The sequence below is a fragment of the Phaseolus vulgaris genome, chromosome 11, assembly GCF_000499845.2.
Source record: "Phaseolus vulgaris cultivar G19833 chromosome 11, P. vulgaris v2.0, whole genome shotgun sequence".
NCBI classification, from domain to species: Eukaryota; Viridiplantae; Streptophyta; class Magnoliopsida; order Fabales; family Fabaceae; genus Phaseolus; species Phaseolus vulgaris.
The window spans coordinates 47,512,033-47,538,750 of record NC_023749.2 but is presented as its reverse complement, the minus strand read 5'-3'; the positions used below and the strand labels follow the sequence as shown (position 1 = coordinate 47,538,750).

At 30.7% G+C, this 26,718-nt stretch overlaps 1 protein-coding gene and 1 pseudogene across 1 annotated transcript; both read right to left on the bottom strand.

Annotated features, from left to right (window-relative positions):
* Nucleotides 1-2,561: 2,561 nt before the first annotated feature.
* Nucleotides 2,562-2,667, bottom strand: LOC137812122 (small nucleolar RNA R71; annotated as a pseudogene).
* A 9,025-nt stretch (nucleotides 2,668-11,692) lies between these two features.
* LOC137809094 (uncharacterized) lies at nucleotides 11,693-13,288 on the bottom strand. Its single transcript, XM_068610237.1, has one exon. It carries the CDS (start codon nucleotides 13,286-13,288, stop codon nucleotides 11,693-11,695), a length of 1,596 nt encoding a protein of 531 aa, XP_068466338.1.
* Nucleotides 13,289-26,718: the final 13,430 nt, after the last annotated feature.

The following is a 26,718-nucleotide window of genomic DNA, read 5'->3' as shown; positions in this document are numbered from 1 at the left end:
CTCGCATTCCATGTTCTTGGTATCACTTTCTCTTCTAGAGTTTCTAATCTATAGGCTCCATTTTGCAAATTTTCTATTACCCTGAAAGGACCTTCCTAATTGGATGCCAGCTTTCCATGTCGTGGATCCTTTCGAGCATCAGTTCGCATTCTCCATACCAAATCCCCCTCTTTAAAATCTCTTAATTTTACCTTTGCATTAAATCTCTTCATCGCTCTTCTCTTTACTGCTGTTTCTTTTATTTTTGCTCGTTCTCTAAGTTCTTCAATAAGATCAAGGTCAGTCCTCGAACATTCATTGTTGATATTCCAGTCTTCTATTTGCCTTCGTAACGTTGGTTAATTAACTTCTACCAGTAACATTACATCTGTTCCATAGGTGAGATTGAACGGTGTTTCACCAGTTGACGTTTGTGGTGTGCATCGATATGCCCATAATATCTCTGGCAACGTCTGATAAGTGCCAATGTGTAGTTTTCATGGTTGAGAAAATTGAACACTTTGAAACTTAATTGTTGCTTAATGTAAGAAAATTACCCTAACCTGAGAATTATTGAATCTGATTATATATTTTTTGAACCAAGAAACAAATGAAGAAATTTAATCTCAATTTTTGTGTAAATTGCAAATGAATATGAAGCATTGAAAGAATGTATTCAAGCTGGCATTGAAAGAGAAAAAAAAAAGTAAAAACTTCATTAGATCACAAGAAGATTTAGCTCAAGCTAGAGGATTTAGCTCAAGCTAAAACTGTCCAGAGTTGATTAAAGGTGCAGTACAATTCTAGCCCAGGCTAGAATTGCTAGCTCAAGCTAAAACTGTCCAGAGTTGATTAAAAGGTGCAGTACTGATCTAGCTCAGGATAGAATCGCTAGCTCAAGCTAAAAATGCACCAAAAGATCTAGCTTAAGCTAAATTGGGCTAGCTTGAGCTAAAGTTGATTATATAAATTCTGAAACATAACTCAAAACCAGCGGTGGAAAACAGATTAGGTTTTTTAGAGAGAGACTAGTGAGAGAAAGAGAAGAAACCTCTGTTCTTAGGAGAAGAACTTGCTCAGATCAGCCCTTCTTATGCAATCCAGATCAAGAATGAAGATTGAAGGAGCTGTCATGAGTGGCTAAGTTCTTTCTAACTTGGGATTGAATGTAATTTACCTTGATCAAATGTATTCTTGGTGATATATATATATATATATATATATATATATATATAATATTCTCTTTTCTAATCATTTTTGGTATTTTTGTTTTATGCTTATTGCTTGATTCTGTTTGATCAATAGAGTCTTGATTTTGATCCTTAAATTTTAACTGGAAAGTACCTTTAAGGATTTGAAATAGATGAAAATACTTGATAACTTGTAATGCTAGGAATAGATTCCAGGTTATTGATTGCATTATAATTCTGTTCCTAAAGCTGGATGATTTGTTAAATATCTGAGGAATCAGTGTTTGAGAAATTATCTTATGAATTTCATTTGTGAGGAATCAAGATAAATGACTTTAAATTAAGCATCAAGAATAAGTAGTTTTGAGTATTATATATTGTATTATTCAAAATACAGATGATTGAGATAGACGCAATTCAATCCCAAGTATCTTTCTCTATAATTGATAAGTTAGTTTTGTATTTGGTTGAATCAAACCCTATATCTCTTAGTTACTTGTGAAATCTTTAATTTGGTATTGAACAAGTTCTCAACAATCAAAATTATTTTCTATACTTGATGAGTTTTAAAACAGAACATCTTAATTAGAATTGTTCTCTGTGGGTTCGACATTCGTACTTTAAAGAGTACTATATTACAATTGATTCGGTACACTTGCCGAGAAATATCAACAAGTTTTTGGCGTCGTTGCCGGGGAACAATTTCTTTTAAGAATTTCTGAAGTATAACTCATTGAGTATTGTGAATATTTTGTTTTCTTTATGAATATACACTTGTTTATATCTTATTTTTTTTATCCTGTGTTAATCCTTGCTTGAGTTGTCTTAGATACATGCTATTAAGAGGACAGGTTCCTGAAGATCAATTGAAATTTGATCCAAAAATTGAGAAGACAGCTAGAAGAAATCAGAGCAAGAAGAGAGAAGAAAAGAAGAAGCAAGGACAAGCAAAAGGAGAATCTTCCAACACTCTCAACTCACACAATCAAACAGAGTTCCAAATGGCTGAAAATAGACAAAATCCATCTAGAAGGACATTGGGAGACTATGCTATGCAACAAGGACCAAGGCATTTCTCCAGCATAGCTATACCTCCAGCCACCAAATCATTAGAAATGAAGCCAGCTTTTCTTAGCTTAATCAGCACTCATCAATTCACTGGAATGGATCATGAAGACCCTTATACTCATCTATCCACATTCTATGAGTTGGTTGGGACCATGGGCTTCGTGGAAAATGATATTGAATCTGTTTATCTGTGTCTATTTCCTTTCTCACTTGCAGGCAAAGCAAAAGAATGGTTAAAGTCACATCAAAACCAGAGTCTAAGTAGCTGGAATGATGTAGAAGAGAAATTCCTACACAGATTCTTCCCACTCTCTCGATATATCAAGGCTAAGTCTGATATCTCCACATTCAGGCAAGGGCCAGAAGAACCTTTTTGTGAAGCTTGGGAACGCTTTAAAGTGATGTTAAGAAGATGTCCTAATCATGGCTTTGAGGATATTGCTCAGTTGAACATATTCCACAATGGTTTGAGGCCTGATACTAAAATGATCTTGGATGCTGCAGCAGGAGGTACAATGATGAGTGTTGATGCAGAACAAGCTATAAGAATCATTGATGCCTTAGCCTCAATAGATTACCAAGCTCAACATGATAGATATACAGTGCAAAAGAAAGGGGTGTTGGATCTTAGTACTTCAGATGCAATTTTAGCACAAAACAAGATTTTGACTCAGCAAATTGAGGCATTAACCAAGCAAATGTCAAAACTGCCTCAACAATTACATACAATAAATTCTCCTTCAATGCAGAATCAAGCTTTGAAGTGTGATTTTTGTGGCGGAAATCATCTTAATGGCCAATGCTCTTACCAAAATCCATCAGAGGAAGAGGTTCAGTATATGAATAATCAAGGAAGACAAAGTGGCTTTGCATATAATTATCCAAATAACATGGCTCAAGGATGGAGAAATAATCCAAATCAAGGATTTGGGTGGAAGCAAGAGGTTGGATCATCTAACAGACAAGTCCCTTATCAGCAGCAACCACATTATCCTTCCATTCATGAGAGAACATCAAAATTGGAAGATACTTTTGAGAAGTTCATGCAAGCCTCTCTATCCAATCAAAAAAATACTGAAGCATCAATAAGGAATTTAGAAACACAGGTGGGGCAGTTGGCTAAACAGTTAGCTGATAATCAAGGAAGTCAATTTTCAGCCAATACACAAACCAATCCCAAGGAGCATTGCAATTCTATCACTACCAGAAGTGGGATAATTATAGGAAAAGGAATTGGGAAAAACTTAGTTGTTGGGGAGGAGGTTTTAAAAGATAAAGAGAGTGAAAAAGAACAGATTGAGTGTGAGGGAGGAGAAAGAAGGAATAAGGAAGATGTTGTAGATATTGGTGAGAAAATAGAAAAAAAAATGAAAAACAAGAGAGGAGTGTTCCTATAAAAGATTTACCTTATCCACATGCTCCTACAAAGAAATGCAAAGAAAGGCAATTTGCAAGATTTATGGATATTCTCAAAAGATTGCAAATTAACATTCCTTTTACTGAAGCTTTAAAGCAGATGCCTACATATGCTAAATTCATGAAAGAATTATTGACAAAGAAAAGAAAATTCAATGACCAGGAGATAGTTGAATTGGAAGCTGGATGCAGTGCTATAATTCAAAAGTCATTATCGCAAAAATCTAGAGATCCTGGGAGTTTCACTTTGCCAGTTACCATAGGAAATCTCACTGTTGGAAAGGCATTATTGGATCTTGGAGCTAGTATTAATTTGATGCCTTCATCAATGCTGAAGAAAATTGGAGATGTAGAAGTGAAACCAACAAGAATGACTTTGCAGTTGGCTGATAGATCAATCAAATATCCACATGGAATAGTTGAAGATTTATTGGTAAAGGTAGATAAATTTCTATTCCCAGTAGATTTTGTTGTAATGGACATTGAAGAAGATGTTGAAGTACCTTTGATATTGGGAAGACCATTCATGAAAACTGCCAATGTTATAATTGATGTAGACAAAGGAAAATTGAAGGTTTGTGTTCTAGATGAAGAAGTAAGCTTTAATGTTTTTGAAGCAAAGAAGTATTCAAATGGTCATAAAGAGTGTTTCAGATTGGATATGAATGTTGTTGAACCTTCAATGATGTTAATCAGGCGTCAAGCTATATGACGTTAAACGAGCGCTTGCTGGGAGGCAACCCAGTGTTTTTGTTTTGAAATGTGTCTTTAATTTTTGTTTTGAAATGTGTTTTTAATTTTTGTTTTGATTTAGTAGTATGTTTTAATATTTGATGTCTTTAAAACCAGTTTGATATGTGAAATGATCATGTAGGTTTGAAATGTTAGGTGAAATGAATGGATGGAAGAAAGCTTAGAAAGGTTTGAAACTTTTGGCAAAGACAAAATGAAAATTTTCAAGAAAATTTCATTGCAGGGTAATTTTAGCTTAAGCTATAACTTTTAGCCTAAGCTAGATATGCAGAAAAAGAAAAAAAAAATTGTTCTGCAACTTTCGCTTGAGCTAAACTGGGCTAGCTTGAGCTAGAACAAATCTGTTGCTCTCTGTCAAACTTTAGCCTGAGCTAAAATGAGCTAGCTTGAGCTAAAGCAAATATGTTGCTCTCTGCCAAACTTTAGCTTGAGCTAAAATGAGCTAGCTTGAGCTAAAACAAATTTGTTGCTCTATGCCAAATTTTAGCCTGAGCTAAAATGAGCTAGCTTGAGCTAGAACAAATCTGTTGCTCCCTGCCAAATTTTAGCTTAAGCTAAAACGAGCTAGCTTGAGCTAGAACAAATTTTTTGCTCTCTGTCAAATTTTAGCCTGAGCTAAGAAGCTCTAGCCTAAGCTAGTGAGATTTCTAAAAAAAAAAAAAAACTGCAGCATTTTATAAAAATCACATTTTGAAAACCCTGCAACCTAACTCAGTTTCAGAAGCACCCTCTGTTCTAAAAAATTCCAAAGCTTCCATCTACATAACCATTCTCAAACAAACATTTCATCTACATTGCCATTATCAAGGTAAGTAATTACTCATCTCCAAAATCATTTTCATTGCCATTTCCATTCAACCAAGTCCAGTCATGCGTGTTTCTGCTTCCATTTCACAGTTTCGTTTTTAAATTGAAAGATTCAATCTTTTTGAAACTTCAATGTCTTGATGTTGAATAGGATTGTGGAATAGGATAATCAAAGTTAAGTACGGTTTCCATGGATAAAATACCAAAATAAAAAGTACTCATTCAATTTCATTTTATACATTGCATATCAAGTGTTTGTTGAAATGCCAATCAAATAAAACACTTTGATTTGAGAAATGTTTATTCTTACTTGTGCAGAAAAATGAGTCGCACCAAATCCACAACTGGTATTAAATAATTTGTCGTTGACACCCACTGAATTTGATGATTATCTATCTTGGCATGGGGACATGCACAATTTTTCAGGGGAGGCAGGAGAGTTTGGAGTTGGGATTAGAGTTGAAGAGACACCAGAAATGGCAGCTGGAACAACTGGAGCAGCAGCAGATGATGAACATTCAAGTTCAGAATGATGATGTTGGCATAGAGCAGAACAAAATCACAAGAGGAGATTGATACTTATCATGCACAATGACCAAAAACTGGTTTTATCTTTTTGTTTATCTTTACTTTCAGTTTAATTTAGTAAGTTGACTTTAGCAGTTTAGTTTAATATTTCTTACTTTAGCTTTTGTTGATGGCAAGCTTAAGTTAGTATAGTGGTTGATGTTTGCATATTTTGTGAAGTGAAATCTTGTATATAGATAGATGATGGTATGATTTTTTGGAAAAAAGAAAACAAACAATAGTTTTAAATTAGAACAACTAAATGGATTGATCAGAGACTTAATTTGAAAAAGAATTTGTGGGTGAAACTATCACTCAGATTGAGAAAGGATAGTAATGTGTAAAAGTTGGAACAATGTAAACAGTTGAAAGCAATGGCTGAGAACAAATGAGGAATTGAAATTAGCCAACCAAGTGAGAGTGTGAAACCTTTAAACAGTTTGAGAGACTTTCACTAGTGAAGAGTTAATTGAGGTTGCCTAATTTTCTAGTCAATTTGCATCACAAAATCAAATATGGAGATGATTGAGGCATGTTTAATAGAGTTGGAGGTGAGAAAACTCATAACCAAACAGCTAACCTTTGCAATATATGATGAAATGTGCAGAAAAATAACCCTTTTTGAGCTGAAATTTGTTTTATTGCACCCTAGCTTCTGATATACATATATTTTCCTACCTTGTGGTATGCTAACAAAAGGAGAGCATAGGTGCAATTCAAATTTCTATAATTAAAAGAATTGGGTTTGGTGTGGCAGCTGGGATTTTGAGAATGAAAGAAAAAAAAGAAAAAAAAAGCAAAGGGGATTACAAGAATATAAAAAGAAGCAATGTGAATGAATCTTATGGAAGGGATAATGGATAACACAATTAGAAATTGAATTGCAAATATGCTAATCTTTTGTTAAGTGTGCATTTTGTTATCCTGGAAAAACCAAATTTTCTTTGTAACCCAACCTCATTACAACCTGAAAAAGACCTCAAGATCTATGTTTGTGAAAGTGTTTGTAATCAACTGGAAATGAAGGGCAACCTTAAATTAAATTGGAATTCAGTGAAAAAAAGAGGGAAAACACTCACCAGTGAGGAATGAAGAGAGAAATTCCTTAGTTTGATTCTCAGTGAAGAGTAAAATTGTTTACCTTGGAAATTGAATACATTCTTATCCTGTTTTGGTTTGAATTGATAGGAAACACCATAATTTTTTGTTGAATTATCTTGTGCTCTTTCCATGAAGTTATTCTGATATTAAACTATAAATTTGATTTCTAAGGATTTTGGGGAAGAATGAACTCATATTTTTTGGGATTCAATTACTTTGCTTGAGGACAAGCAAGATTCTAGGTTGAGGGGAATTTGATAAGTGCCAATGTGTAGTTTTCATGGTTGAGAAAATTGAACACTTTGAAACTTAATTGTTGCTTAATGTAAGAAAATTACCCTAATCTGAGAATTATTGAATCTGATTATATATTTTTTGAACCAAGAAACAAATGAAGAAATTTAATCTCAATTTTTGTGTAAATTGCAGATGAATATGAAGCATTGAAAGAATGTATTCAAGCTGGCATTGAAAGAGAAAAAAAAAAGTAAAAACTTAATTAGATCACAAGAAGATTTAGCTCAAGCTAGAGGATTTAGCTCAAGCTAAAACTGTCCAAAGTTGATTAAAGGTGCAGTACAATTCTAGCCCAGGCTAGAATTGCTAGCTCAAGCTAAAACTGTTCAGAGTTGATTAAAAGGTGTAGTACTGATCTAGCTCAGGCTAGAATCGCTAGATCAAGCTAAAAATGCACCAAAAGATCTAGCTTAAGCTAAATTGGGCTAGCTTGAGCTAAAGTTGATTATATAAATTCTTAAACATAACTCAAAACCAGCGATGGAAAACAGATTAGGTTTTTTAGAGAGAGACTAGTGAGAGAAAGAGAAGAAACCTCTGTTCTTAGGAGAAGAACTTGCTCAGATCAGCCCTTCTTATGCAATCCAGATCAAGAATGAAGATTGGAGGAGTTGTCATGAGTGGCTAAGTTCTCTCTAACTTGGGATTGAATGTAATTTACCTTGATCAAATGTATTCTTGGTGATATATATATATATATATATATATATATATATATATAATATTCTCTTTTCTACTCGTTCTTGGTATTTTTGTTTTATGCTTATTGCTTGATTCTGTCTGATCAATAGAGTCTTGATTTTGATCCTTAAATTTAATTGGAAAGTACCTTTAAGGATCTGAAATAGACGAAAATACTTGATAACTTGTAATGCTAGGAATAGATTCCAGGTTATTGATTGCATTATAATTTTGTTCCTAAAGCTGGATGATTTGTTAAATATCTAAGGAATCAGTGTTTGAGAAATTATCTTATGAATTTCATCTGTGAGGAATCAAGATGAATGACTTTAAATTAAGCATCAAGAATAAGTAGTTTTGAGTATTATATATTGTATTATTCAAAATACAGATGATTGAGATAGACGCAATTCAATACCAAGTATCTTTCTCTATAATTGATAAGGTAGTTTTGTATTTGGTTGAATCAAACCCTATATCTCTTAGTTACTTGTGAAATCTTTAATTTGGTAATGAACAAGTTCTCAACAATCAAAATTATTTTCTATACTTAATGAGTTTTAAAACAGAACATCTTAATTAGAATTGTTCTCTGTGGGTTTGACATTCGTACTTTAAAGAGTACTATATTACAATTGATTCGGTACACTTGCCGAGAAATATCAACAACTTCTCGGCCCATAAACCTTTAACACTCCCTAACCTCTTCTTTAATTGTCCAAGAATAACTTTGTTTGCAGCTTCGGCCTGTCCATTCGTTTGCGGATGTTCAACTGAAGTGGTTGTGGACTTGATCCCCAAATCTGCATAAAATTTCATAAGTTTTTTGTCAATGAATTGTCGGCCATTGTCACTTACAATAGTGTGTGGGATTCCGAATCGACATATTATATTTTTCCATACAAACGTTTGAACTTGCTGAGCCGTTATCTTAGTCAATGCTTCTGCTTCTATCCATTTTGTAAAGTAGTCTACAGCTACTATCATGAACTTGGTTTGGCCACGTCCAAGCGGAAACGGACCAAGTATATCAATTCCCCACTTTGCAAATGGCCATGGAGAAATAATTTCTTGCAACTCCCGCGCTGGTATATGATTTAAACTTCCAAACTCTTGACACTTTTTACATGCTTTAACATAAATTTTGCAATCCTCTCGGATTGTTGGCCAATAATAACCAGCTCTGCAGACTTTTGTTGCCATTGTTCGAGCTCCACAATGCAGTCCACAAATTCCTTCATGAAGCTCTTTAACTACATATTCAACTTGTTCTTTGGTCAGACATTTTAATAGGGGCATATACAACTCGTCACCAATTAAAATGAAACTAGCCATTTTCTTCGCTGTTTTTGCATCTGGCTCAACACCTTGCTCTTGACTCTTTATAACTTCTATGTATGTTTTTATCCATTCATCTTTGAATGTCACAACATTAAAGCATTCTTCTAGGCTAACAGTCGGATGGATGAGGGTTTGTTGTATGACTAAATTATGTTGCACTTGTCGTTGTTGGCTTGCTAATTTAGATAGCGAGTCTGCTTTCATGTTTAATTCTCTCGGAATATATTTCATTTTGGCCTTATTAAAACATTGCATAATATTTAACACTTTATGATAATATTTCATTAATAAAGGGTCTTTTACCTGATACTCCCCTTGCACCTGTCCCACCGACAACTGTGAGTCAGTTTTGCATACGACATTTTCAACTCCCATGTATCTGACCAATAATAACCCTGCAACAAGAGCTTCATATTCGGCCTGGTTGTTGGATGTTTTGAACTCAAATTTTAACGCCATCTCCACTTGGAAGTTATCTGGTCCTTCAAGTACTATCCCTGCTTCGCTTCCTCTTTTGCTTGACGTGCCATCTACATACAATGTCCATTGCTCCTGTTGTGTTGTTGTCGGCATCTGAATAATGAAATCCACAAGGGATTGGGCTTTGATTGGTCCTCTTGGTTCATACTTGATTCCATATTCTGAAAGCTCCATCGACCATGTCACCATTCTACCTGCAAGTTCTGGTTTTCTCAAAATTTTAGATATTGGATAATCTGTCCTCACAATTATCTGATGATTCTGAAAATATGGTCGAAAACGCCTCGCGGCATACACCAGTGTTAAGGCAACTTTTTCAACCTTGGGATATCTGGTTTCAGCATTTTGAAGGGATCTACTTACGAAATATATCGGTTTTTTCTCTGGGTTTTCTTGCATCAAGGCAGCTCCTATGAAGTTGCTAGGTAAAAAATGATGGGTTGGGTTGGCACAGGTTTAACTAAGATTGGGGGTTCGGCCACTATACTTTTGATATGAGAAAAGGCTTGCTCACATAGCTCATTCCACTCAAAGGTTTCGGATTTTTTTAACAAGTTTACTATCGGTTTAGCTTTCTCGGCCAATATTGGTAGAAATCTTGATAATGAGTTCAGTTTTCCCACTAGTCTTTGTACTTCTTTCAAGTTTTTCGGACTTCCCATCTTCATTATTGCTTCACATTTATCAGGGTTTGCCTCAATACCTCTGTTTGTTAACATGAACCCTAAAAATTTTCCTCCTCTCACACCGAAAACACACTTCTATGGATTGAGACGAATATTGTACTTTCTTATTCGTGCAAACACCTCCTCATGGTCTTCTAAATGTTTCTCTACTTCTCCTGATTTTACAATCATATCATCAACATAAACTTCCATGTTCTTTTAAATTTGATTTTTGAACACCTTGTCCATCAACCTTTGATATGTTGCTCCAGCATTCTTCAAACCGAAAGGCATGACTTTATAACAATAGTTTGCAGTATCTATGGTGAAAGCTGTTTTTGGGATATCCGGTTCATACATTTGTATTTGATTATACCCTGAGTAGGCATCAAGAAAACTCATCATCTCTTGACCAGACGCCCCATCCACCAATCGGTCTATGTTGGGTAATGGATATGTGTCTTTCGAGCAGGCTTTATTCAGGTCTGTATAGTCTGTGCACATTCTCCATTTTCCATTCGGTTTTCTAACAAGCACCACATTGGATAGCCATGTCGTATACTGAGCCTCTCGAATGAAACCAGCTTGCATCAACTTTTTGGTTTCCTCAATTGCTGCCTTTCGTCTTTCTTCTCCCAACTTTCTTCATTTTTGAGATACCGGTCTTGCTTCTCGGCAAACAGACAACTTGTGACAAATTACCTCCGGATCAATTCCAGGAATATCAGATGGTTTCCAAGCGAATAAATCTTTGTTGTTACGTAACACCGTGATGAGTTTGTTCAACAATTCTTCAGGCAAACTTCCACCTATGTAAGTACATTGTTTCTCGTCCCGACCCAATACCACAGTTGTTGTCTCTTCTTTTGGTTCTAACCTCTCATCATTTAATCTGGGGTCCAGATCTACCATTGTCACTATTCTTTCAGTATCTTTATTTGCTTTCAAATTCATCTTCAAACCTGCTGCATAACACTTTCGAGCATCTTTTTGATTGACATAAATCGTTGCTATCTCCTCCTTTTCTGTTGGGAATTTCATGGCTAAGTGCGGTGTTGAGACTATTGTTCCCAACTTGTTCAAAGAAGACCGTCCCAACAACATGTTGTATGACGTGGATGCATCCACCACCAAATATCTTATTTTAATCTTTTTAGTTTTGCTGCCTCTTCCAAACGTTGTTATTAGATCAACATACCCTTTGGTGCTAACTCTTTCACCCGAGAAACCAATGATTTGCTCTCGGAAAGGTACTATGTCTTCCTCTCTCAAATGTAACCTTTTAAAAGTATCCCAAAACAAGATATCAACTGAACTTCCCTGATCAACCAAGGTCTTCATGACAGCTTATTCGGCTATCTCCACCGTTACCAGCATAGGATCATCATGATCAGGATCAATTTCTTGAAAGTCTTCGTTTGTGAAGAGCATCGGTGGTAGAGTTCTTCTTTCAAAAACATGATTAACAGTTCTGATACTTCTCCGATGTTGTTTTCTTGCTGACGAAGATTCTTTTCCAGAGAAGCCACCTGAAATTGTATTTATAAACCCCCTGATCGACCTTCCCAAACTTCGTTCCCTGCTTCGCCTTACTGACTGTGTGTTTTGATAAACTCTATCACTTCTTTCTTCTAGTCTTCCAAGCCTTCTATCATCTCTTTTATCTACTCGTTTATTTTCTCTTCTTTCAAACCTTTCCACCCTTCTTTCTCCTATCTCTCCCCCTCTCAAACTTCTCTCAGGGCTTAACCATACTCTTGCATTTCCCCCTCGGATAAAACGTTTCAACTGCCTCGCATGAATCAACTCTTCTATTCTGTCTTTCAACCCAATGCATTCTTCCGTATGATGACCATGATTTTTATGATACTCACAATGCTTGGTGTGATCTACTCTCTCCGGTGTTCTTGCTTTTCTTGGTGGTGGTATTATTTCTGCTGCCATGGCTTCCTGTAAAACTCTAGCTCTATTTGTATTTAAAGGTGTGTATTGTTGGAATTTTCGACTCCTAAACTCTTCTCGGGCTCTTCTAGCCACAAGTACACTTTCTCTTTCTATCACCCTCTTCTCACCTCCATCAATCCTTACTTGGTTTCGGAACTCTCTCAGTTCTTCCATTTGCATAAATTTTGATGCCCGTTGCCTTAGTTCATCAAGATTAGTCACGGGTTTTTTACAAAGACTATCGGCAAATGGTTCCGGTTTTAGTGTTGTTATCATGTGATGCATGGTAACCTCTGGGTTGAGATTTCGAATCCCCAAGGCAACTTTTCCAAAACGTTCCATGAACATTCTTAATGACTCTCCCTTCTCTTGTCTTATGTTTACTAAGGCAATCGATGTTAAATGATGAGGGCGACTAGTTGCAAACTGAGCACCAAACTTTTCCACTAATGTATCGAAACAATCTACACTCAAAGGTGGGAGGCGTGTGAACCAACTCAATGCTGCTCCTTTCAGGGTTGTAGGGAATACTCTGCACATAACCGCATCATTCCATGTATATAAGCTGATTTGAGTAGTATATATTGCAATATGTTCATCAGGGTTTGTACTTCCATCATATTTGTCAATGGTCAAATTTTTCCAATTGTCAGGTAATGGAGTATCAACTATAACATCATAGAACAGATGTTTTCTGGAAGATGCCCCTGCAAAAACCCCAGAGTTTTCAAGCAATCTTCTCTTGGTTTGGGAACTTTCGTTGTGATATAACCTTTCATTCATTTGTGATCTAGGTTGAACGGTTTCGAAGGATGAATTCAAAACTGTTTCCTCTTGTAATTTTCTCCTCATATGTGCATTTTCGGCTCTCAACATACTTAACTCTTCTTCATTATTCTTTTTTAGCGTCTCAAATTCTTTTTGCAGTTGTACCAACATTGCCATTGACATATTAACATTGTCTGCATGCTCTTCACCTTGTTGTTCTCTTTGACTCATCTTGTCTTCAACCTTTTTCAAGTACTTCTCGGTCCCACGGTGGGCGCCAAAATGTTCTTACAACAAGGACCAAGAACACTGGAATCAGGTTGACAAGATTAGCTCTTATACAAATCTTCCAATCTTGGGCTGGACTCTCTCGGTTTCTTCTTGGGCTGGATACTCTGGGCTTCTCCTGACGTTGGGTGCTCTCGGCTTCTCCTCAAGGTAGGTGCTCTTAGCTTATCTTTTGGCTAGGTGCTCTCGGCTTCTCCTCAGGGTAGGTGCTCTCGGCTTCTCTTTCGGCTAGGTGCTCTCGGCTTCTCCTTCACACAGATGGGGGGTGTACCTGCAAGTCGCTCCGATGCCAAAGTCAGAAATGATGTAATGTTCATCAGACCAAAATCACTCTTACTTACCTCTCATGTTGATCTCCTATTTATACAGTTTCCTTAATGGGCTTTTCACTTTACCTTTGAACTTTCTTTCTACATCATTTTATTATTTACGCACCCCTTAACATAGGTTTCTTATGTAAATTTGGGTCTTGATATATATATATATATATATATATATATATATATATGTTTTAATTTTATTTTATATATTTATTGTTATAATCGAGAGGTTATTTCGGTATTAGCTTTCGGCCTAATCTCTCGGTTTTTGCCTATCAGCACAATATATTTATTGTTATAATCGAGAGGTTATTTTGGTATTAGCTTTCGGCCTAACCTCTCGGTTTTGACCTATCAGTACAATTTTAATAACATAAGCAGTTTTCTGTTTTTTTTTTAACAATCAAATCTTATTTATTTCTTAAATAAATGATTATTTAAAAATTATTTATTTCAAAAACACTTGTTTTAAATTAAACCCAATTGTTCAATGTTTTAACCTTAAATAATCAAGTGCTTATTCTTATTTGATCCAGAAGGATTCTCATGCTTCTTATTAAATTTATTTTTTTAGTAATCATGATATATATATCTTTATATTAATGAAGATTTTTTTCAACCATGTTTTTATATATTTAAGGTTTGAAAGAGATCTAGTCTAAAAAGATTCAACTACAATTCATTTAATGAAATTAAATTCAATATATTAACTATTTCGGTCTTATTCTTCATACTGTCTTGTTTCCATAATTTTTTTTCCATGTTATTAATGTAAAGTATTTGATAAAGACAACCACTTACTGTCTTGTAAGGTTTTGTTTGTGTGTGTTACACGTATTGTTTGATCCACATGATTAAGCATGAATATCATTGTCATGAATCATGACTTTAGTTCTTTATTAAGTTGAAGACAAATATATCATAAAAGTATACTTTAGAAAAAATGTACTTGCTGATTGAACAATCATCAAGTGTCAAGGCAAAAAGCTTGCCGTCAAAATTGAGACATTTGATAACCATCACGGAAGTAAGTGACAAGAACGGAATTGCTAAGAGATAGATTGGGAAGAAGAAGATAAAGTAACTCCTCAATTAGGATCACTCATGGATCAAGGTACGTGTCTATTCCTTCTTGATTGTATGATTGTGTGAGAATCATAATATGATAAGATCTATATGAGAACATTATTGTATGTGTTCAATTTACGTTCATTCATGTTTAAAATTTACATGTGGTATCAAAGCCTCGTTGCTCATCTTGTGATTCTCCATTAATGCTTTTCCAAAATCAAAGAACCCTAATTTTAAAATATTTTCAATTTAAGAACTCTAATTTTAAAATTAGGATTTATAGATTAAGGTTTTCATTCCTCTATAATAGATCCCTAATTGTCCTAAACCATCAAAGTCAAAAAACCCTAATTTTAATTAATCCCAATTGAAGAACCCTAATTTTAAAATTAGGGGTTTATGAAGTGTGCCTCTTTTTGTCATTTTGAAAACTTTCATTAATTGAATTTTTAATTCAATTGAAGAAAGATGAAACTGCAATCATCTTTTCCCGTGGCACTTTTAGTTATGGTTGAGACTTTTTGTACCTGGTATAACTGGGCTCGGAAATTCACAGCATCATAAATTGAAGAAAGACGAAACTGTACAACTTAAATTCGTTCCTACACGAATTCACAATTAATAATTTACGTTAATTAATTCAGGTGCACCTTACGGCTTTACGTCATTTTTTTTTTAGTTTAATTAAAGTTTTAATTCAAATTTTATTATGTTATTATTATTAATTAATTCAATTTGAATTATATTAAAGTTTAATTAAAGTTTTAATGAAATTTTATTATGTTTTAATGTAATTTTATTTGCATTAAATTAAAGTTTCTTGATCATGATGAGATTTTTTTTTTTGGTTTTTACCAAAATGGGGTCCGTTTAAAAAAAATTACAAATTTAGGCAAGTCGTGCCAATTCGGCACGACTTCATATGTAGAAATCGTTCCAATTAGGCATAACTTCTGCCATGTCATACTGAAGTCGTGCCAACTTGGCATGACTTCTGCCCTGTCATACAGAAGTCGTGCCAACTTGGCACGACTTGGATAATCGTGTATGAATCATGTTTGACGGTAATGTAATACAATAACTTGATTATTTGATTAATTAAAAAATGAAGAAAATTGTTATTGAATTTGGAAATAAATATATAAATGAAAAATTATTGTATTTGAAAAATAAATAGAGAATTATTGTTGTGAATTTGCAAAATAAATAGTTTGAGAAGTAATGATTTTACAAAACACGTAATGATGAGAAAAGATGAATTTATATGGATGTTTAAAGTCATATTTGTGTTATAAGTTTTAAAAATACCTAGCTTACCCTTTGTTTTGTTTTGTGGTTGTTTTTCTTTGATATGTGATGATCGTGTATTTTACACGGGGAGCAGAGGATGTTATAGGTGATAAAGTTTCTCGGTGAGAAGATGGATGATGGAAAATGTTTATTTTTCTTTTGAAATTGTGTTTTAAATTTTATGTAAATGTTTCAAGTCTTATGAAGAGAGAAATAATTTGAAATATTATAATAATAAAATTTTAGATATATTTGTATTATGTTTATATATTTATTTTAATATTTTATACGGATTATGGTTATAGATATGAGAAAATTTAGGGATGTTACAAATAATATATAATAATATTAATAATATTTAATATAATATGAAGAATTATAAAATTATAACTCATAATATTTAATAAAATTAATAGTATTTAATAATATTAGTAATATTTAATAATATTAATAATATTAATAATATTAATAATATAATAATATAATAATATTAATAATATATAATAATATAATAATATTAATAATATTTAATAATATTAATATAATATGAAAAATTATAAAATTATAAAATCATAATTCATAATATTAATAATATTTAATAATGTTAGTAATATTTAATAATATTAATAATATATAATAATATTAATAATATTAATAATATATAATAATATTAATAATATATAATAATATTAATAATATTTAATAATATTATTAATATATAATAATATTAATAATATTAATCACATTAATAATATTTCATAATAATATATAATAATATTAATAATATTAACAATATTTAATAATATTAATAATATTTGATGCACCATGCAATTACGTGCGCTCCATTTGATGCACCACACCATACAAGGAATATTCATCTTCCTGGACTCTAATAGTTTCCATAATAAATAAATAATTATTTTATAAATATTACACATTATACACAACTTTATCCTCTTCCACATATTATACTAATAAAATAAACTTTTCTCTTTTTCCTAACATATAAATATGCCACTCAACACTTCCTACTCTGTTCCAGAAACTTCATCTTCTTTTTCTTCACCTTCTCCCACCGTCACAAGCTCCTCCTCTCCACTCATCTCAGAATATCGGCACGTAACATGGTTCTCCAGCCAAGTGTGGATGCAGTTTGCGTGGAAGATGTGCTTACAGTGGGCAGTCATCTTCACCTCCTCTCCCTTTGCCACCCTCTCCAGACAGACAATACACTCCCCAACTGCTTCGACCACCACGCCCACCACCGTTAGAAGTCTCGAAGCCACGGGATTTGACACCGCTTGTCCTTGGAGGTCGCCTGCCACGGGATTCGTCGTGGAGGATCGCCTTCGAATGTAGAAATATACCAAACCAACAAAAAAGAAGATGATAATGAAGACAATGAGAAAGATATAATAATATTAATAATATTTAATAATATTAATAATATATAATAATATTAATAATATATAATAATATTTAATAATATTAATAATATTTAATAATATTAATAATATTTAATAATATTAATAATATTTAATAATATTAATAATATTTAATAATATTAATAATATTTAATAATATTAATAATATTTAATAATATTAATAATATTTAATAATATTAATAATATTTAATAATATTAATAATATTTAATAATATTAATAATATTTAATATTATAAATAATATTAATAATATTTAATATTATAAATAATATTAATACTATTTAATATTATAAATAATATTAATACTATTTAATAATATTAATAATATTTAATATAATATGAAGAATTATAGAATCATAATTCACCATATTAATAATATTTAATAATATTAGTAATATTTAATAATATTAATAATATTTAATGATATTAGTAAGATTTAATAATATTAATAATATTAATAATATATAATAATATTAATAATATATAATAATAGTAATAATATATAATAATATTAATAATATATAATAATATTAATAATATTTAATAATAATATTAATAATATTAATAATATTTAATAATAATATTAATAATATTAATAATATTTAATAATAATATTAATAATATTTAATAATATTAATAATATTTAATATTAATATTAATAATATTTAATAATATTAATAATATTTGATGCGCCACTACATGTCGCGTGCAATTACGTGCGCTCCATTTGATGCACCACACCAGACAAGGAATATTCATCTTCATTGACTGTAATAGTTTCCATAACAAATAAATAATTATTTTATAAATATTACACATTACGCACAACTTTATCCTCTTCCACACAATATACTAATAAAAGAAATTTTTCTCTCAGTCCTAACATATAAATATATCACTCAACACTTCCTACTCTGTTTGAGAAACTTCATCTTCTTCTTCTTCTTCTTCACCTCCTCCCACCGTCACAAGCTCCTCCTCTCTACTCATCTCAAAATATCGGCACACCGGGCACCTACCATGGTTCTCCAGCCAAGTGTCAATGTAGTTGGTGTGGAAGATGTGCTGACAGTGGCCATTCATCTTCACGTCCTCTCCCTCTGCCACCCCCTCTAGGCAGATACTACACCCCAGCTGCTTCGGCCACCACGGCCACCACCGTCATTATAAATTGAAAATAGTCGTTGTCGTTTAACTTTTTACACCAGTAAAAGTAAGACTTAAACGGACTAGCATGTTAACATGTGAGTTGGTCTTATGTTTTGCTATCCGATTGTGGACCAACTCATACATCCCTTCCCCCACATTGTGATTCTTAACCCACGATCCCCACAGAAGATCCAAATTCCTATTTTCCGAAAACAGGATTGTGTCCAAAGAATTCTACTGCAAGATCTGAAGCTATCCAAAAAATAGAACATGTACTATCTACGGAATAAATATGTTTCCAATAACCTGCATTGAACTCTTTGTATTCATTTTGTGTTTGCATTGTTTGAATAGAAAAGTTTTTTGAAAACTATGTTGGATTGTACTGGATTCTTAATTGATTATTGAAAACTAAAATATTTTCTGTCTTTAACCAAAACCAGTAATAATCAGTTTTTTTAAAGTTTAATCTGTTGATTTTTCTCTGTTACTAAAATTGAAAAAACAATCCGTTGTTTTTAAATATACTCTATTGAAATTAATTCTGAAATTTATTTCTTAAAACATATTCAAATCTTTTGTAATTGAAATTGATTTTCACTTGTGTCTTGTGATTTGTGTGCTAGAATTTACATGTTTGTATATTTGCATATATTAAAGGAGTTAAAAGCCATTAAGAACTAGACAAAGGTATACATTCATGAAAGATAAAATTTATTTTTTTAATTTTTAAAAATGGTTGTTTTGAAAGACTAAACCTATACTAATTTTATTATATACAAGGATTAAATTATTAAAGAAGAACTAAATCTAAAAAGTATAATACTTTTTAGTTAATAAAATAATTTTTACAAGTGAATAAAACATATTTTAAAACTATTAACATTTGTAATGTTAGATTTTCGTACCTTTTACTACAGTTTTTTTTTGCATTATTAATAAATTAAAAACAAAACGGATTATATTTTAAAATAATTACTAATTTTATCATATTATAATTGGATAATATAAAAATATTTGCACCTCCTCTTGGGAAATAAAATATTAAATAAATAATTTTTTTATTATATAAAGAAAATAAAATATCAAACAAATAATTGTTTCATTATATAAACTAGATTATTACAAGTGTCATATATTTTTGCGGTCTTTTTGTATTTTTTTTATTCTTTTTATATTTATATAATATTAATAATATTAATAATATTAACAATATATAAATAATATATAATAATATTAACAATATTTAATAATAGTAATAATATTTAATAATATTAGTAATATTTAATAATATATAATAATATTAATAATATATACTAATATTAATAATATATAATAATATTAATAATATAATAATATTAATAATATTTAATAATTTATAATAATATTTAATATTATTAATAATATATAATAATATTAATAAAATATAATAATATTACTAATATTTAATAATATTAATAATATTTAATAATATTAATAATATTTGATGCACCACATTGCGATTACGTGCAGTTACGTGCGCTCCTTTTGATGCACCACACCAGTCAAGGAAGTATATCAAACCGACGAAGAATAAGATGATGATGAAGACAGCGAGAAATATGTATGCAAGTGTCGGACTGAAGCTACTGGCCTTTGCTGCACCACTTCCTGGCGGCGGCGGCGAGAAACCGTTTGGGGAATGATGGAGAGTAGGAACGGTGAACATTCTTCGGTGCATGGTTTCTTTTCTTTTCTAAGATTAACGTTGCTCTATTTTTCCGTCTCATGTTCTTCCATCTTACAGAGAGGAATCTTGTCACAGTTGCTCATAATATTAATAATATTTAATAATATTAATAAGATTTAATAATATTAATAATATTTAATAATATTATTAAAATATATAATAATATTAATAATATATAATAATATATAATAATATTAATAATATTTAATAATATTAATAATATTTAATAATATTTAATAATATTAATAATATTAATAATATTTAATAATAGTAATAATATTTAATAATAGTAATAATATTTAATAATATTAGTAATATTTAATAATATATAATAATATTAATAATATATAATAATATATAATAATATTTAATAATATTTAATAATATTAATAATATTTAATAATATTTAATAATATTAATAATATATAATAATATTTAATAATATTAATAATATATAATAATATTAATAATATATAATAATATTAATAATATTTAATAATATTAATAATATATAATAATATTAATAAAATATAATAATATTACTCATATATAATAATATTATTAATATTTGATGCACTACTACGTGTCGATTACGTGCAATTGCGTGCGCTGCATTTGATGCACCACACCAACCAAGGAATATTCATCTTCATTGACGGTAATAGTTTCTATAACAAATAAATAATTATTTTATAAATATTACACATTACTCATAGTTTTATACTCTTCCACACATTATACTAATAAAATAAACATTTCTCTCAGTCCTAACATATAAATATGCCACTCATCACTTCCTACTCTGTTCTAGAAACTTCATCTTCTTCTTCTTCACCTCCTACTACTCTGTTCTAGAAACTTCATCTTCTTCTTCTTCTTCACCTCCTACTACTCTGATACTGCGTTTCGGATTGGGTTGGTTAGGTTACCAAATGCACCTATTTATTCTTTATTAAAATATTATGATACAATGTCAAATAGATTGAATCAAATAGTAGAAGCACACTATTTTATAAATATTTCACATTACACATATTACACTGCGTTTCGGATTGGGTTGGTTAGTAATAAAATATAATAATATTACTAACATTTAATAATATTAATGATATTTAATAATACTAATAATATTTGATGCACCACTACATTGCGATTACGTGCAATTACATGCGCTCCATTTGATGCACCAATTCAGCCAAGGAATATTCATCTTCACGTTCTCTCCCTCTGCCACCCCTCCAGACAGATAGTACACTCCCCAAATGCTTCAGCCACCACGACCACCACCGTTAGAGGTCTCGAAACCACGGGATTCGACACCGCTTGCCCTAGGATTTTGCTGGCCGAGGGGTTCGTCGAGGAGGATCGCCTTCGCAAGTAGAAGTATATCAAACCGACGAAGAAGAAGATGATGATGAAGAGACAACGAGAAATATGTATGCAAGTGTCGGACTGAAGCTACTGGCCTTTGCTGCACCACTTTCTGGCGGCGGCGGCGAGAAATCGTTTGAGGCCTGAGGGAGAGGAGGAACGGTGAACATCCTTCTGTGCATGGTTTCTTTTCTTTTCTAAGATTAACGATGTTCTATTTTTCCGTCTCATGTTCTTCCATCTAATAGAGAGGAATCATGTCACTGTTGCTCATAATATTAATAATATTTAATAATATTAATAATATATAATATTAATAATATTAATAATATTAGTGAGAGGTCTCAAAGCCACGGGCGGATGCCCTTGGATGTTGCCGGCCGCCGCGGGGTTCGTCGAGCGCCTTCGCATGTAGAAGTATATCAAACTGACGAAAAAGAAGATGATGATGAAGACAACGAGAAGTACGTAAGCAATTGTCGAACTGAAGCCACCGGAGTTTCCTGCCGTTCTTGGCGGCAGCGAGAAACCAGGGAGAGGAGGAACAGCGAAGATTCCTCGCCGCATGGTTGTTTCTTTTCTAAGTTTCTAAGATTTTCGATTGCTCTGTCTCTTTGCTTTGTTTTTCCGTTGTTCTTCCATTTTATACAGAGACGGTTGCTCATAACTTACATCCTAGTAGAATGAACTCTGCAACTCTACACAATTGGTTGTCCTTTACTTGAGTTTGATTGAGAACTCTAATTTTCTGAAACATTTTCATCTTCATTGCAAAAATAGAATGTGAGAAAAAACATTTTGATTGTGTTTGGAGTTTGATTATTGTATCTAAGGGTTCAATGGAAATCATGTGCAGATCCATCAGGTTCTAAATCCAGGGTACGGGTGGAGTTCAAAGTTGAAAATCCATGAATTTGAACATAATATTAATAATATATAATAATATTAATAATATTAATAATATTAATAATATTAATAATATATAATATTATTAATAATATTTAATAATATTAGTAATATTTAATAATATTAATAATATAATAATTTGGTGCATGATTTCTTTTCTAAGATTAAGGTTAAGATTGCTATGTTGTTACATCTTATAGAATTTCTTTCACATATGAATCTTAAGTAATATTTAATAATATTAATATTATATAATAATATATAATAATATTAATATAATATGAAGAATTATAAAATCATAATTCGTAATATTAATAATATTTAATAATATTAATAATGTTTAATAATATTAATAATATTAATAATATTTAATAATATTAATAATATTTAATAATATTAATAATATTTAATAATATTAATAATATTTAATAATATTAATAATATTTAATAATATTAATAATATTTAATAATATTAATAATATTTAATAATATTAATAATATTAATAATTTAATAATATTAATAATATTTAATAATATTAATAATATTTAATAATATTAATAATATTTAATAATATTAATAATATTTAATAATATTAATAATATTTAATAATATTAATAATATTTAATAATATTAATAATGTTTAATAATATTTTATAATATATAATAATATTAATAATATTTAATAATAATATATAATAATATTAATAATATATAATAATATTAATAATATTAATAATATTTAATAATATTGATAATATTTAATAATATTAATTATATTTATATTATTAATATTTAATAATATTAAGAATATTTAATAGTATGAAGAGTATTTAATAATATTAATAATAATAATATTTAATAATATTGAGAATATATAATAATATTAAGAATATTTAATAATATTAAGAATGCTGGAATATACTAAACCGACGAAGAAGAAGATGATGATAAAGACAACGAGAAAGATATATGCAAGTGTCGGACTGAAGCTACTAGGCTTTCATGCAGTTCTTTGCTGCGACGAGAAACCATTCGGAACATGAGGGAGAGGATGAAGAGTGAACATTCTTTAGTGCATGGTTTCTTTTCTACGATTAAGGTTAAGATTGCTATGTTGTTCCATCTTATAGAATTTCTTTCACATAGAAATCTTTAGTAATATTTAATAATATTAATAATATATAATAATATATAATAATATTTAATAATATTAATATAATATGAAGAATTATAAAATCATAATTCATAATATTAATAATGTTTAATAATATTTAATAATATTAGTAATATTTAATAATATATAATAATATTAATAATATTTAATAATATTAATAATATTTAATAATATTAATAATATTTAATAATATTAATAATATTTAATAATATTAATAATATTTAATAATATTAATAATATTTAATAATATTAATAATATTTAATAATATTAATAATATTTAATAATATTAATAATATTTAATAATATTAGTAATATTTAATAATATATAATAATATTAATAATATTTAATAATAATATATAATAATATTAATAATATTTAATATTTAATAATATTAAGAATATTTAATAATATTAAGAATATTTAATAATATTAAGAATATTTAATAATATTAAGAATATTTAATAATATTAAGAATATTTAATAAAATTAAGAATGTAGAAATATAGCAAACCGACGAAGAAGAAGATGATGATGAAGACAATGGGAAAGATATATGCAAGTGTCGGAGTGAAGCTACTGGGCTTTCCTGCAGTTCTTTGCTACGGCGAGAAACCGTTCGGGGCATGAGGTAGAGGAGGAACAATGAACATTCTTCGGTGCATGGTTTCTTTTCTAAGATTAAGGTTTAAATTGCTATGTTGTTCCATCTTATAGAATTTCTTTCACATAGGAATCTTGTCACGGGAATTTTGATTTTGTAGTTTTGCTCATAACTTACATCCTACTAGAATAAACTCTGTAACTCTATTTTAACCTCACAATTGCTTGTCCTTTACTTGAGTTTGATTGAGCAAATGATGCTTTGGATGCTATGAAAAACATAGGGTAACTCTATAATTTTCTGAAACATTTTCATCTTCATTGCAAAAATAGAATGTGGGACAAAACGTTTTGATTGTGTTTGGAGTTTGATCATTGTATCTAAGGGTTCAATCAAAATCCTGTCCAGATCCATCTGGTTTTAAATCCAGATATATATTTCTTTATAAAAACAATTCACCGTGGAAAAGGCACGGGTGGAGAGAGAAGAAAGAAAAAAGAAAAGGCTAATCCCATGAATTTCATATATTGACAACAACACATTTCCTATACTTATCATAATCCCATGAACATTCTTCACCCAACTACTACCCTAACCCCTCTTTAGGCTTTCCAACCTATTTTTGATAGATTGCATATATTATATTGAGTTAAAACACCAATCAGAATACGACAAATTTTCCCTAGGGAACTTATTTACAATCCAAGTCTATACTTTAATTTGTGCCGCAATAAATATTTAGTCTGCATCTACTTGCCCATTTTTAAAAATGATGTTATTCCTTCAGTTCCATATATTTCAAATAATATATACTCATACACATCTCCTCACCTTATTCCCCTCCATTTTAAAATTTGTTAAACTAAAGTTCTCGAAGTGTTGTTTTTGCTTGCTAGTGAAAAGTTGTACTCACTCCTGACCAAACCTTATACATATTCCATACCCGATCTGCCACCTTACATGTAAAAACTAAACTATTTACAATTTTCTTCATTTCGTGACACATACTACATCTTATACTTTCTTGTATGTCATCTTGTTTGTGTAGTTTATATTTTGTTGACACTCTATTTATAATTACTCTACAAACAAAAAACGATGTCGATGCTAATGCTTTAATTTTCCAAAGTAGCTTGTACATATTACTATTTTCCCCCATAATGACATTGTGTAGCTTTTTATATGTTGGTTTAACTGTGAAAACTTGTGTTTTTGTATCTAGACATAACCATTCATCTTCTCTTTCCTTGATTAACGTATTTGATGCAAGTCCTCCTTATTCTTTTGTTTTGCATACATTTTCTCATTTAATTCGTGCAATTTTTTTGCCCTCAATCCCCCACCCCACAAGAAATTTTTTTGCAACCACATGATTTCATTTACCACTTTGTTTGGTAATTTGAAGAAAGATAGGTAGAAAAGTGGTAGGATAGTAAGAACCAATTTCAGGAGACATAATTTTTCTGCATATGATAGTTGCCTACCTTTCCATCTTGATATCAAAATTAGTGTATCATCTACAAATTGTAGAGCATTTACTACCACCTCCTTTCTATCATTTTAACCCCTTCTAACATGTCTTTTATAGCTACTTGCCTAAAATTCATGTCAGTCCTTCAACAACAATTAGGAATAGGAAAGATGTTAAAGGATCCCCTTGACTTAATCTTTTGATGGGTTTGAACTTTTTAATTGGACTTCCATTTACTCTAAAAGAGATATTGCAGTTGATTTTAAACACCATTGCTTCCAACTAATCCATTTACTTTTCAGTCATAATCGCTCCAACATATCATACATGAAATCTCATAAGACAAAGTCACTATAATCTACCTTCATTATGATACATTGTTGTCTTCCTACATCTCATCTCCTCCAACACCTTATTTGCCTAGCATAGTGTCCACTAGTCCTCTTCCTTCTATGAATGTGAATTGGGAATGATGAATAATCCTAGGTAGAACATGTTTTAGTCTCATTAATATATTTTTAAAATGATTTTATACCGTCTCCCTACCAAAGAGATGAGTTTGTACTCCTCTAGTCCCAATGAGCTGTCTACCTTAGGTATAAGTACTATGAATAATGCATTACATCTCTTGGCTATTTTTCTGTTATTGAACTCTTTAAAGGCTTATAATAGAGCTCCTTTTATTATATCCTAGTGGTTCTTTATGAAGTAAAAATTTAACCCACTGGGTCCTAAATACCTCTATCTTGGTCCTAGTTTTTTGCCTCTCCAAATATTCTTGTCTAAGATTTAGTTTCTTTAAGTTCTGCCCAAAACATTTTTCTCTCATGCAACAATCTCTCTT

What these genes read in the sequence shown, in the direction of transcription:
- LOC137809094 (XM_068610237.1), bottom strand. Translation starts at nt 13,288, where the DNA reads ATGAGTCAAAGAGAACAACAAGGTGAAGAGCATGCAGACAATGTTAAT.